We start from the raw sequence: 15,189 nt of genomic DNA on the forward strand, positions 1-15,189 counted from the left end.
GTGTGCACACAGCTGTTTAAGGCAGAGGAGAAAAAAAACACAGGGAATTTGTGATAAAAATCAGAAGTTTGTGAGACACCTTTGTGTGTACTGACAGTTAGGGGCTGATCCTTGGCTGGTTAATATCAAGTCTACAGCAAATCTCCTCTGGAGCCAGGCTGGGAGAGTTGGGGGTGCTCACCTGGAGAAAAGGAGGCTCCAGGGAGAGCTCAGAGCCCCCTAAAGGGGCTCCAGGAGAGCTGGAGAGGGACTGGGGAAAAGGGATGGAGGACAGGACACAGGGAATGGCTACCCACTGCCAAAGGACGGGGGTGGTTGGGATATTGGGAAGGAATTGTGAGGGTTGGAGGCCCTGGCACAGGATGTCCAGCGAAGCTGTGGCTGCCCCTGGATCCACGGAAGTGTCCAAGTCCAGGTTGGGCAGGGATTGGAGCAAGCTGGGATAGTGGAAGGTGTCCCTGCCCATGGCAGGGGGTAGAATGGGATGGGATTTGTGGTCCCTTCCAGCCCAAACCATTCTGTGATTCTGTGATGTGTGAAGTCTCTCTGCTTCCCTGACCTTTGAATCAGGTCATCACAGAGCTTTAGCTTTCACATCTCCCATCTGAATATTCATATTCTCATTAAAGCATTCTTCCTGATATGTCCTTTGTTGTAATATTTTTTAAATGAAAAATATTTAATTAGAGCCTACAACAAAGATTAGAGCTTAAAATAATATTTGGGATGTAATTTAACCCTGTCTTACACAATACTGAGTGATTGATTTTGTTTGAGGTATTCTGAAGTCAGCTTTGGCTTTTCATAAAAGTTAATATAGTTCCTGTCACCTCTGTGATGTCTCTCAAATGTCAGCTTACTTGGGCCACATCCAGAGGAAGCACTGCAGTGCTGTCAGGAGAGCTGCCATTCCCTGGGAGGGAGAAGAAAATGAAACCACTTCATATGACAAAAAAACCCCTCAATATATTTATAAAATAATAGTGCTTAGTTGTGTCTTGGCCAGTATATAATTGTTCTGATGAGTAAATTCTTTTCTGAAACAAAATTTCCTTCAGATAATTCCTAAAAATGTTTTCCAATATGGTGCATTTCCAGACTGCAGGTTGAGACAAAGGATTTATTATTTTATATTTAATGGCTTATCCCCAGTCTAGGTCACTTTAAAAGCCTGTATTTCTGGATAAGGATATTTCTGGTTAAGTGCCTGGCTGAAGTAGGCATATAAATTAACAGCTCTGCTAGTGCAAGTGTATCTATGTGTGATCAATTTAGATGAATGATCTGTTTCACCCAAAGAAAAGTGGTGCCTTAAAAGAATGTGGTTTCATGTATACACACTATTGCCAGATGTGAATTTTATGAATGCAACTGAGATGTTAAACAAAACACAGACTACAGATATGCAGAGCTTCAATATTTACTCATAAGAAAGCATAATCATAAAATCACAGAATAGTTTGAGTTGGAAGGACCACAAAGCTCATCTCATTCCACCCCTTGCCATGTGCAGAGACACCATTCACTATTCCAGGTCACTCCAAGCCCCATCCAGCCTGGCCTTGGACACTTCCAGGGGTAGCCACAGCTTCTCTGGGCATGCTGTGCCAGGGCATTCCCACCCTCACAGGGAAGAATTTCTCCCCAGTGTACCAAATAAACTCACCCTCTGGCAGTGGGAGCCATTCCCTGTGTCCTGTCCCCCCATCCCTTGTCCCCAGTCCCTCTCCAGCTCTCCTGGAGCCCCTTCAGGCACCGGAAGAGGATCTGAGATCTCCCTGGAATATTCTCTTCTCCAGGTGAGCACCACTTGTCCTCATAGCTCCAGCCCTCTTGTCATCCTAAATATCTTACCTTGATCTTCTTCTCTTGTATCTTTTCCTACCAAAACATGCATTTTATAAAAAAGGACAACAAATCCACTGTGCAGTGATTATTTGGGAAAGATGTCACTGAGTTAGAGTGCACCATAACCTGTTCCTATTCCTTAGAGTATCTTATTCTAAGCAGAATATATCACCCCCGCACACTGGGAAGAGCACTCTGAATGCTGTGTCAATTTGGGGTACAGACTTCAAGAAAGATAAACTCTAATTGAAAAGGAACATAAAAATAATGATCAAAGACCTAGGGAAAAATCAGATCTATGAGAGGAGATTGAGTGAACTGGTGTTTTGTCTGGAGAAGTGAAAATTGCACCAATTTTTCCTCCAGGTCCTGAACGACAAAAAATGCTGCTGCAGTGGAATAGAATAAACAGGTTTCATTTTGCTACAGGATGGGAGAAATAGTTCTGAAATAACATTGCACAGGAAAGGTTTAGATTAGAATTAAGGACAGTGTAATAGGAGTAATGAGAATACAGCACAGAAGGATTTTGCCTGAGGATGCTGCAAAATCCTTATCAGTGGCGGGTGTTGATAATAGTCACATTTGTCAAGAATGATACAATTGATTTTGACTTTTTGCAGGCAAGTAAACCAGATACATTCTTAAAATGCTTTCCATTATTTTGTTCTGTCATTTTAGCTTCTGAATAGCAATGTTTAATAGACTTGTATGCAATATTTTAGAAATGAAGGTATAAAGACATTGCTGAATTAAGCTGTTCCATATCCCTGTCATCAAACCCATTTGGAATTGTTAAAATTTTAGTCCTGCTCTGAATATGAACAATCTGAGTTGGTGATGCTTTCTTCTGGCAATCTTCCTTCTTTAAACTGATATAACAAACAATCTTGGAATGAAAGCAACTTTAAAAAGCAGGGATCAAAAATAGTCCAATTTATAAACGAGGAGCTTAATAAAATAAATCCAGGGATTTACAGCTCTCTCCTACTCTACCTTTATGTTACATATAAAACAAGGAAATAGAATAAAGCTGACAGCATGTCCTTGTTTCAGTCTCCAATTACACTTTATTTTCAAAATCACTAAGCAATGGTCTGTCTGTGCTGTCAATCAACAGGAATTTCCATTACCTTGAAGAGCAGCAGTGTTCATTCTGTCCAAAGTGAATTAGTGACAATATATGGATGCACTTCCAAGGAAAAGTGTGAGCTTGTGCCCCTCTGAGTGACACCAGCTTTTCTATCAAACCTTGCTGTGAGCTCTCCCTACAGCTGTCCATGGATGTGCTGAGGGGCTGGTGGCCTCTCAGGAATTTCACCCCTCAGAATCCCAGCACTGGGATTTTTACACACCAACTTTATTGTTCCTTGAAAGTTCCCTTAATTCAATGTCATGATTTAATTATGTGTCAGCTTGCGTGCTGTCAGAAACTTGTGAATATGCATGCATGCACATATATATTTCACTTAAATATTTGTGTTTATAGGTTTCTTTAAATTAAGAAAATATTATGAGATGACATAAGTGAAGAAGGTCTTAATTTTTTGAAGTAGAATGCAAAATGTTCCAGTTCCTAAAAGGTAATATAATATTGACAGTTGTTTGGAAGAGTCTTAATTCAGTTCAGTTTCAACAAAGGATTAAAATGCTGAAATTCTAGGCACAAACAGAACTTTCTCCATCTTCTGTGCTGAACTATATTTACAGTTAGCAAATGCTTTTTCATATGGAATACAAATCTCTTTTATTCTAAATTGAGCTGATTGCTTCTTATCTTACTCTGCATAGAAGAGAAGAAGACAATTGAACACTTTCCCTTACAAAAGACTTGAAAATCTTGTATCGTTTTTCAGAGCCACTTTTGTCTGGAATAGAGTTTCTTATCCCCTGAATATCATCTGATGCAGTACTAGGGGCTGGTGACACCAGCCTAGATTGAAAGTATTCAATTAGCTCTAATTCAGCCATTTGATATGCTGGTGGCAGTACCTCATTATGAGGAGTTCTTTTTTCTGACATTAGGCAAATCTCTATTTTCAAAAGACATTACTTACCTACTTGAGGAAATTTCTCTGAAGTGGGATGTGAATTTGGAGTGCCACAGTTGGTGAGCCTTGCTAGGGAAACTTGTATTGCACAATCAGTCAGAGCTAAAGGACCTTGCTGGAGGTGATTTCAGTTCTTTTAGTGGAATTTACTGCTGAAATTATGGCTGCTTCTGGAAGTAGCTGTTCAAAGTCACATTCAGCAGGCTGCTGTCCTCTCTGGTGTGTCCTTGTGTGGCTTAAGACTTTACCTTCTTGACTCAGAAATGTGAGACCACACCTTTTCTATCCATGCTCCAGATACCTGGGGGGAGCTGATACTCCCTTGCCAGCATAATTCTGGAGAATCTTCACTTATCTTTGAAAAATCTGAAGTCAGCCAGATGAATACACAAAATTAGCAGAAACTTCTAGAAAAATGAAGGCTGTAACATCACTAGAAGAGTAGAAACCTTCTGGATGAACCAGACTGTGATCTGAGAATCACGTCTCTTAGTTACCATGGCAGAAGTAAAACAATTTTTTTTTCTTCTCTGATAGCATTGATGTTTCAAATCTCTAACCTCTTTCACAGAGTTCTAAGGAAATGGTCTAATCACCAGTGTTTGTGTTTTATTAGCTGTCTAATAAACCAAGGTAGCTCTTGACAGTAAAAGAAGACAACAAGGTTATTGAGGAACACTGCATTGATAGCTGAGTATTAGAGACTGGTGTGAGATTTAGCCAAACCCTTGATGGAGTGATGTGTCTGAGGAAAAAAAAAAAAAAAAAAAAAATCTGTCTCCAGATCTCTCCAGACGTGCTCCAGTTTAATCAGCATCAGCCATGCTGAGCTCCCATCTGTGGAATGAAGCAAAGGGAAAAGCTCCATAACCAAAGAGGTTCTGGTTTCTTGTCAGTCTTTTAGATTCCTGGGGTAAACTCAGACTTGGAAATTAACTGAGCTGAGCTACCAACTTCTAGACCTAGGACAGGTCTAGAAATAACCTTTTGGCTGTGAAAGACTATATGGACTGGGAAGATTACAATTTATGCTCAATTAGCTTGGTTTCCTCCAAGGCTTCTGTGGTGAGGGGTGAAATCAACTCACCTACAGATTTTGTGGTTTTAGACTTTATTGCCACAGCAGTTCTAGGCCAACCTCCATTCCATGGGAATAAAAGAGCATTTGATCCATGTTTGGATTGGAAGACATCCTACATTCCTATACGAGATGGGAACAGTAATGCCAATGCCACCTTCTCCTCAGTGACCCCTGGGTTTGTGCTCTGCCAAAAAGTGTCACATCTGAAACAGCAGTGACAGAATCAGCCCAGCACTATGAGCCACCAGTTTGTGAAAATCCATGCAAGCTTTGACACTGAATTCAGGTGTAGAGAGTTGGTGCTTTATTAACCACCTCTACTGTATTTAAAACTCTGGTGTCTAAAGCTGGGATCCTTGCCTGTGGATCCTCCTACTCCTTGGCAAAGCTACAGAGTCAAGACTGTGTGTCTTGATATAGGTTTGTGGCAAATGCCAAATGTGTTCCTGCCTGATTTTGTCATGTCAGCTGCCATTCTGCCTGAAGAACTGTTGAGGAAATGAGGCAGATTTTGACTGTAAAATGCTGAAGTATTAATTCAGTTATCATGCCAGCATAGGTATCCTTGTAAGATAAGATTATCATAACTAAGAAATTAATACTAATTAAGATAATTAAGATTATTAGATATATAAAGACATTAAGAGACTGGTATTTATTTCAAAGGAGGCATGTGCTTTATGATACATTTATGTTTGTTCACTTACATTAGGATGGATTCAGTGACAGGTTGAGTTTGTATATAAACCTTCATTACACAGAGTGGGATCTTCCCATTACCCTTCCCTTGCTTCTTGATTCAGTCCTGTAGTGAACTGAGTGCTGAAAATATGATGAGGTTTTTGCTGTCTCAAAGTCTGAAAGTTTTTTTTTTTTTTTTTTTGTAAAAATTGTTCATCTATTTTGCTATTGGCATTTTTTCCCAGCTTTCCACTGACCTTTCTGGCTTCTGCTCAGAAAGTTTGTGCATATATGATGATCTTCAAAGGTCTTTCCAGGGATGACAGATTTGACTGTGACATGTTTTCCTGTCCCAGATTTCCTAGGAGGCATCATTTAATTGTTAGCCATGTTATTATGTCTCAAAGTACACAGCTGTCAGTATCTTTTGTGTGGGAATTAAATATTTTTAGGTCTTGCAATGTGCAGTTTGCTTAATTTTGTGAATGTCACAGCACTCTGGTGTGAGCTAAGCAACTTAGCTCATTTTCTGGTAATCACAGGAAGAACACAAAAGTGATTTAGGTAAAATCCTGTTGCTCTGATCAGTGCAAAGCAAGAGGATCAATGGGCAACTTCTGAAGCTGAATGTGGACATTAACATTTCACTTAATCTAAGCAAGTCTCCAATCCTGTGCTATAAACAGATGAGTATATATTGCTTCAAAAAATATAGACTTCCTCAAAAAATATATATTTCTTATGAAGAAAACCAGGGGAAAAGAAAGGATTTGAGGCAGGAATGTTGTTTTCTGAGAGGCTTAAAACACTGTACATTATTCTCCATTGTCCTCCTTGCCAATGTCACTATGAAGAGAGTTTTCCTTGGTATCTTTCCTTCTGGTTGCTTCAGTGCTCTCTTTTTGCTGTGTAGGCTGTTTCTTTGTTGGCTCCCCAGGTTGTCCATATTTGAAATCACAAGGAGACCAATAGGCCAGGCTGAGAGCTGCTGCTTCATATGTTTGGTGTCACAGCTATTTAGACACTTGCAATTTCTTTCAATTACCCAGTTTTATTGGAATCTGTTATTGTGGTCTGCTAGCCAAAACAAGGACTTCACTAAAAAAAATAATAAATTGCTGGCTAATATTATTTGCATGGTAATTGCTTTGCAGTGCCTATTAAATCAATGTTTCTGGCACAGCTCTGTGATAGCAGTAGCACAGATATTAATATGCTATGACAAAAAGCTTTTCTCATTATTTATTTTTTTAAAATTAATTGTTATTTTCCCATGGGAAGGTTGGGTGGGAAATGGATCTGTTGCTGCCCTCAGCTCGGTGGGATTATGAGGAGGATCATTACACAGGCTGGGAAATCAGCGATGTTTGCAGATGTTCAGGGAAATGTTTAATGGGACAGGGTCGGCTCTGTCGCAGAATTCTTGTACCTTTATAGCCCAGCTGATGGGCACAGGAGGAGAAAATCCAGGCTGTTTCCAGCTTGAAAATACCTGCTGACATGTGCTGTTCATCAAAGGCCTGCTGTGCCTCCTCAGCACCCATGATCTGCACGTGTGCTCCAAGTGCAGCACCTTCCAGCCAGGCTGGCTTTACTCTGTGTGCTGAGCACATTCCCAAACAGTGTGACACCTCCTGATGAAATGGACTCCTGGCCATTCCAGCATAACAAAGGTTTCTGGATTTCCTTCTGGGATGTGCAGGCAAGAAATGAATGAACCCCAGATAACTCCCAATACAGGATGGGTAAAGCAATGGTTAGCTCGTTGTTCTATCTCAGTTCAATTTCTCCCTCCAGAGTGGTGGTTATATTGAGGATATGCTGTCTGGGAGAGTCTTGAGAAGCTGCCTACATTTGTTAGATCTGCTCACAGGCTCTAGTTGGTTCAGTAAGAGTTTGGTAATATTTGGGATTGTGAAAAACCATCTTACATGAACAACTTTTAATTTTATCATGGAATCACAGAATGGCTTGTGTGGGAAGGGACCTTAAAGCCCATCTCATTCCAACCCTGTCTGTGGGCAGGGACACCTTCTAATAGCTCAGGTTGCTCCAAGCCCTGTCCAACCTTGCCTTGGGCACTTCCAGGGATCCAGGGGCAGCCACAGCTTCTCCAGTCACCCTGTGCCAGGGCCTCACCACCCTCACAGGGAACAATTTCTCCCCAGTATCACAGCTAACCCTGCCCTCTGGCTGTGTGAAGCTATTCCCCCTTGTCCTGTCCCTCCATCCCTTGTCCCCAGTCCCTCTCCAGCTCTCCTGGAGCCCCTTCAGGCCCTGCAAGGGGCTCTGAGCTCTCCCTGGAGCCTTTTCATCTCCAGGTGAACATTCCCAGCTGTCCCAGTCTGGCTCCACAGCAGGGGTGCTCCAGTCCTTGGAGCAGCTCTGTGGCCTCCTCTGGGCTCTCTCCAGCAGCTCCGAGTCCTCCTCATGTTGGGAATCAGAGCTGGGGCAGCTCTGCAGGTGGGGTCTCACCTGAGCAGGGCAGAGGGGCAGAATCCCCTTCCCCTGCTGCCCACGGCGGGTTCTGGGCTGGGGCAGGCACAGCTCCCATCCTCAGCATCCTCAGCACCCTCAGCACCCTCAGAACACTCAGAACACTCAGCACCCCCAGCACCCTCAGCACCCCCAGCACCCTCAGAACACTCAGCACCTTCAGCACCCTCAGCACCCTCAGCACCCTCAGTACCCCCAGCACCCTCAGAACACTCAGCACCCTCAGCACCCTCAGCTCCCTCAACACCCCCAGCACCCCCAGCACCCTCAGAACACTCAGCACCCTCAGCACCCTCAGCACCCTCAGCACCCCCAGCACCCTCAGCATCCTCAGCATCCTCAGCACCCTCAGCACCCCCAGCACCCCCACCTCCTCTCCCCAGGGCTGCTCTCCATCCATTCTCCACTCAGCCTTGTGTTTGTCCCTCATCCTGGGCCAGGACCCTGCACTTGGCCTTGCAGAAGCTCCTGAGGCTCTCCCAGGTCCCTCTCTCAGCCCATGGATCCCTGGTATGCAAAGCATCCTTCTTTAGACATTCCTAAGGTGCTTCCTACCAAAGCCCTTTTCTCTGGAGTGCATTGTTTCACACCAATATTTTTATCTGCCATGATTTAAAAATGTTATTGGAAAGACACAATCACATATTTTCTGTATGGGTTTTTTTCATGCTCACAGGAGTCACTGTAATTTGTAGCTAGTTTAATTACTTATTAGGCATATATAACTGCCAATCAATAATGTAGATACTTTTGGCTCACACGCTTTTGAAAGGAGCTTGGTTTACGAAGAGTGAGCAAATATACCATTCCATCTGTTAGCCAAACCACCTGGCACAAAATCATTTGAGGCATAATTATGTAGTTGGCAAGAATTAAAAAAAAAAAAAAAAAGTGATTTCTAGAGTTTTCATCCCAATTGATGCTGTACTTCGTAGTGATGGAAACCTGACTAATGCAGCAAGGGACCAGTACTTTTTTTTTTTTTTCTTTTTTTTTGTTTTTTTTTTCTTTTCACACCTCTGAATAAAATAACTTGTGTTCACCTTGCAAAAAATGCCTTACATGACAAATATAGGAACCAAGAGACAGGCGTGAAATAATCCTGAGCCTAATCACAGGAAGGGAATGGGAGCTGGCCTGTTGCTGCAGGCAGTAGAAAAGAGTCATGTAGGAGGTGCATCATTGTCCTTTTAATCTCAGTAGGAAGAGACTTGGGACAATTTGGGAAATGATTTTTCCTTCTTTGTGGCATTGCAAATGTTTTTTTCTGAGCTCAGGGTTTTACAAGATTGCTACATCTGCAAATCTGTTTTCCTATTTCAGTGACAAAATTCCTTCTTTAATCCTCTGGAAGCACAGAATACACACAGAAGAGACATAGCAAATAATATTTGCCATGTACAGAAATTTGAATTAATTTGGTAATGGAAGAGCAAATTACTTACATCATTATATACAAATCTTTTGAATAAGCTGTTATCTGACTATTTTTAACAAGCTCGCATTATCAAGACACATTGAATATGGGTTTGTTCTTTAAATTTAACATGCGAGAAGTCAAAATGTGCCTTGTTTGTGATTTTATTCTTCACTTTCAGTTGAACAAATTAAGTATTCAAATTAAATTAAGGGTGCTCTGAACTCCATCTGAGCCACCATAGGTTACAACAAGGCACCATCTTAGGTAATCAACAGGTAATTTCAGAATAATTTATAGAAGGGCAGCAGTCCTGCTTTAATTATTAAAATGCATACAAGAGTGCATCGTGTCTTACAGGCCCTTAATTAAAAATACATTCTTAGGCAATTTCTTAGCAAATCACCTTTCTCCCTATCAAATACATATATTTACCTGCTGCATCTTAAAAATCACTGCTGAGGGTGGCAATTGAAGCAGGGATTGAGAAAATTGAAGTGATGGAAGGATTTTTACAAGAGGCAAATATAACTCCTTGTGACTTCTCATCTGCCTTACAAGCCCAGCCTGCTACACTGAAATTAGCTTGGGGATGAAATAGATGCAGCTGAAGGATGTTCACTTCTGCTCCAGGTTTCTTCTGTTTTCTTTTTTTTTTTTTTTTTTTTTTTTTTTTGTGGGGTAGAATTTGCAAATTTAACAAAGCACCCAGTTCTGACAAAGTGTTTGGTGTTACCTCAGCCAGAGACAGGGTTGAGCTCCTGCTCAGGGCTCACAGCCCCTCCCTGCACCCAGCTCAGCATCTCCTCCCCTCTCCACAAAGTGTTCCAGGGTAGATTGTTAAAAAATAGCAGCAGAAAATGGTCTGTTATATTGAATTATTCAGAAAAATTCGTAAAAATAGGGATTTTCCAGTTTTAGTGCATGTCCTACAGAAGACAGAGGAAGGAGTAAATGGCCAAGAATAACCTGTGTGTGTTCAGAATGTGGGGGTTCACTCAGCCTCAGTTTCCCCAGGTGTGCAGGTTGGCTGGAAACACAGAAATTCGGTGACTGGTCCATGAGTAAGAAATATTAAAAAAAAAAAAAAAATCCACTGCATGATATGCCCTGTCCCAGATGCTGATCCTAAAACAGTATCTTTTTTAATCTAAAAAGTTTTAGGGATGTGTGTACCAAATTACTTCCATGCTCCCATTTCTGTACAACTGTTCCTTGTTTTTAATGCCTTTTTTTTTTTTTTTTTTGCATAGGTGATGTCTTGTACAGTGGCTTTCAAATATGTTTTTTTTTTTTTAATTTTATGATTGTTCCTGATGCCAGGGTGTGCATGGCCCCTGTCACACTCTGTATCCTCTTCTTGCAGGCAGGTATAAAAAAAAATAAAAAAATACATCTGCACAACAGCTTGTGCACTGAGTAATGACAAGAAACAACACAGGAGTGCAGCAGGCAGTTTAATGAGGAATAGGAAATAATAATATACGGTGAAACAACATCAAATTGAACGGGGAATAAAAACGACGGGTGTGTTCTTGTTCTAAAGCTGCTGCCCGGTGGTTTGGGTGGCTTCTGCAGCAGCCGGTGGGGACTGGCCACTAGAGGGGGGGTGGATCCACGTTTTGCTCTCGTGCCGCTGTTTTTGGGCTGCTTTCTTCCCTCCCTCCCTCCTGGCAAACTTTCCCAAATCATTCCTCCTCTCACCTGGCAGGAGTTTATCCTTATCTAGCGCTTACATCCTTTTCTAACTTAGCCTTCACAGAGTTTTCTAGCTGAAGCCATAGGAGTGGTTTCTATCACACTATTTAATTTCTTGAGAGCTGTTCCATTTGAGATGTTATTCCACTTTTCTTTTTTCCTCTTTTTTTTTCCCCTCTCTGCACGCTGGGCAGAGGTTTTAATGCAATACCCTAGAAAACAGCTGTCCAGTTGTTGACTATAACTTACATCAGCGAGGCGCAGATGAACAGTTTCCCTTATATCTTGTCTTTTGCTTTGTAGTTGACAATTCAGAATTTCATCTATCAAAGCTTATATAAGCTTCAGCCTTTGGAAGTCCCTTTGCACATCCACACGATTTCCATTATTTTTCACAGTATAAATAATCTGTCATGTGAAAAATACCATCTATTTCCTGATCATAGCTGAGATGATTCAGCAGTTTCGGCCCTGGGACCACACTGTGCTGCATTTTTTCCCTGTATGAATAAAAGGCCACTGTATTTTTGAGTTCCTACCTAGTTTTCTATGACAATGGAGCTTGTCTTATTTATGGGAAACTGAATGTCCTGTCAAAAGCTCTTCAAAAGTCCAAATATGATTTGTTGTTTTAAATTCCCTACTGCTTTATACAGGCCTTCATTTCCCAATTTCTAGTACCTACAAAAAATAGATCTGACACAGATTTTAGCTTGTTTGTTTCAAGTTTGATTTTCCAGGGCTTATTCATCAAATCCTCATTAAGAGTTTTCATTAATAGCCATAGCTTGACTCCTGTGCTAATGAAAAACGACAGATTGGGGCTGGAGTATCCTACATGGTGGGAAAAGAGAACCAGGAGGAAAAAAAGAGTTTTCAACTCTTATTAGGAAAGATACTGAATGTAACTTCATAAAACTACTCAGGGAACTTTTTTGAGAAGTTCTACATTTTACCAGCTCGAATAACCTAATGTAATTCCCAACAGTTGCTAGAATCAGAGAAACAGACACACAAAGCAATATAGGAAGGTTTGCTTCAGTCTGGAAGTGCCACCCATTGAGAAAACAATTTTTGGTTTAGCATATTCCCCATGAAGCCAAAGCAAAATCTCCGTGGGTTCAGCTCTGTGCATGACAGCAATAAAAAAACAATTTATTTTTTTTTAAATCTACCAAAAAGCCAGTCATGACGAAGCCAAGATGGACACAGGAATAAGCCCAGGGTTCAGCTCCCTGGGACTTTGTGTATTTCTCTTTCCCACTGCAGATGTAGGTTTATATAGGTTCATTTTGTTATCAGAAATCACTACAGAGTTTTGTTATCACCTGGTGAGGGTCAGCTGTGTTGGTTATCACCTAAATCTCTTTCTGATTCATCTGTTATGAGCACTGTCCCCTTTACAATTTTCCTGTCTATTTTGTAGCAGTGATTTCTTCTATCCCATGTAATCCCCTTTTTTTTTCAGCTGGTGCTCTGTGCCCTCCACCTTCCTCAAGCACTGTTCCATGCAGTTTTGTGGGTTTTCCCCAGAGAGAGAATGTCAGCTGCATTCCTCCTGCTTGTTCTCTGTCTCCATGATTTCTTCATCTCTCAGGCCATAGCATGCACATCCAATTTATTAGACAACAGCAATTACATAATAAATTCATGGCATCCAGTTGTTATTTGGGAATCTGATTTGACAGGAGCAGCATGTTCTGTGCTGTTTGGAAAAAGAGTTAGGGTGCAGGGGGAAGGTTTGTGAAGGTGGAGGCAGCTGAATTCGTTGGTAAAGAAACAGAAAATGTCCAATATGGAGTGACATTTACATGGAATTTAGGTAAACATTTGACATCCAGTGGCCTCTTTAGCCTGAGGATTGCAAACCTTTGAGCAGCAGCCACAAATTTGTTTGCTGTGGAAAAAAAATGCATTGGGAAATAATGTGGATCAGAGAAGTAAATTTTCTGTCATGATAAGCTTTATTATAGAGCCAAGTTAAAAAAAAAAAAAAAAAAAAAGTGGGAAAAAAATCCCTAGATGGTTTATCTCATTATTATTAACATTCTTTAATATTTACCAGGCTCTCTAAGCAAGCCAGGCTGTCAGAGAGGCACTGGACCACAAAGACAGATCCAGGTTTACTCTTGGGAGCTCACTTTACCTCTCATCCTGCAAAGAGGGTTGATAGCAGACATGTTTCAAAGGGCTGACAGTTGTGAAAAGGCTCAAAACCTCAGGAATTCAATAGCTGTGTACTGTTCTTGCAGGTTAGTTTGGGATTTTCAGGGCTCTCCTCTTCCTCCTCCCTCTCCTGTTTTTTGGTTCACCCTGCCTGTGAGGCTCTGGGAATGAAAAATGTGAGAATGGGTAAGACGGGTTAAAAATTAGAGGGAAAACTATATATTTTGAAAGGAATTCAAAAATCTGTTTTCAGTTTGAGTTCCCCAGCTCTCAGGAGGATGTTTGCTCATACCTGACTGTAACCACTAGGGTACAGAGGTGTGCTACTGCAGGAAGATCTGCTATACAGAAACTGCATTTTTTTTTTTTTTTCATTGGATCAGCCCTTAAATCAATTTGATTGTGTCCATATATATTTTTTTTAAATCCTAGATTTTGCCAAAAAAATTTCAACCCTTCTTCCAGTCTCGTGATCTGTTCTGCTCGTAGGAGGAAGGCACATCAGCAAAAAGGGCCAGATTCAAGTTGATAATAAATGAATATCTGGGCTTAGTGTCTAATCACGCCAGTCGAAGAATCTGCTGTGCTAAAAGTGATAATTCAGTGATGAAGTAGATTTTTTACTTACCTATTGTCTTTGAAATCTTAGATTTAGTCTTTTTTAGCTCAGAAATTGAAGGGAATTGGTCATGTTCCCATAGCACCCGTGCTGAAAGACATCTTTCTGGCTGTGCATGGTGAGGATGTGAAGAACATGAGAGCAGGGAAATGATTTAAAATAAAAGTGCCTTAGCAGAATAGTAGGTGCTGTTTGCCAAGCACAGATGTGCATAGTATTAATCCTTTAGCACTGCCACCTAGCTCTGATTGTTATCAGCGATGTGCATATTTGGATTTTTAGGAAGAGGGGAGATGGAGGGAAAGGTGAAAAGCTGGTGTTTATTTTCAACTGAATTTTTTTCTCTTGTGATGCAAATCTTGGACTTGGAGCTCAAACTCCTTTCAGTGCAGCCTCTTCCCTTTGACTGTCTCCCCCAGATATCACCCCAGCAAAGGGAGTAAGAACAGTAATTGCTTTAAAACCTCAAGAATTGTGCTTGAATGTCAACAAGTGATGTGATCTTAATAATAAAAAACCCCAAACCAAAACAAAAAAAACCCTATAAAATCCAATTGCCCTGTTCTCACAGAAATGCAGATTTCATTGCAAATATGTTCACTTTAGAGCAGACAGGGTGCAGTAAAATTACAGTGCTCTGCAGCATTCATCTCAGCTCTTCACAGCCACCCACCCAATTACAAGCTGTGTCTTGCCAGCAGAAGACTGTTGCTTGGTTTCTGTATTATTTTTATAGCTTTGCTTTCCTCCCCATAACTTTAGAGGTAGGCTGTGCTTACTCCTTTCCTTTCACCAGGTTTTTCTTCTGCTGTTTAAAAAAAAAAAAAAAAAAAGATTGGCTGGTATGGAAAGTCTTTCGCATGGCTCTAAATGTGATTTGATTTTTAATGTAGAATATGCTCTGAATAGTTGTTTCTAATACCTTAATAGCTCTGGTTTATGTCAGTAATTATATGAAAGGTTAATCTTTAAATCACCAGCATTTCCTAAATTCCTAATCAACTTCATGCTTGGAAAGGAACTTGCATAAATGCTCAATTTGTTAATATTAGACTGGGTTGGGCAGGTCAAGGCAAAGTATAACCTTGATGCATAATGGTAAATTGAACACAGCAAAAATATCTCAGATCTG

At 41.0% G+C, this 15,189-nt stretch overlaps 1 protein-coding gene across 4 annotated transcripts in view; it reads left to right on the plus strand.

Annotated features, from left to right (window-relative positions):
• CTNNA2 (catenin alpha 2) overlaps positions 1-15,189 on the plus strand; it is a 465,423-nt gene that overhangs the window by 286,951 nt on the left and 163,283 nt on the right. The window contains exon 1 of one of the 4 annotated variants that reach the window (XM_077782696.1): positions 7,578-7,601. The exons of the other annotated variants lie outside the window; for them this stretch is intronic. Coding sequence (XP_077638822.1) covers positions 7,593-7,601 — 9 coding nt within the window. The 5' untranslated portion in view covers positions 7,578-7,592. Of the gene's footprint in view, positions 1-7,577; positions 7,602-15,189 lie in introns of those variants that run through there. 4 annotated transcript variants of the gene reach the window in all.

This window comes from Lonchura striata, chromosome 4 (assembly GCF_046129695.1).
Source record: "Lonchura striata isolate bLonStr1 chromosome 4, bLonStr1.mat, whole genome shotgun sequence".
Lineage (NCBI taxonomy): Eukaryota > Metazoa > Chordata > Aves > Passeriformes > Estrildidae > Lonchura > Lonchura striata.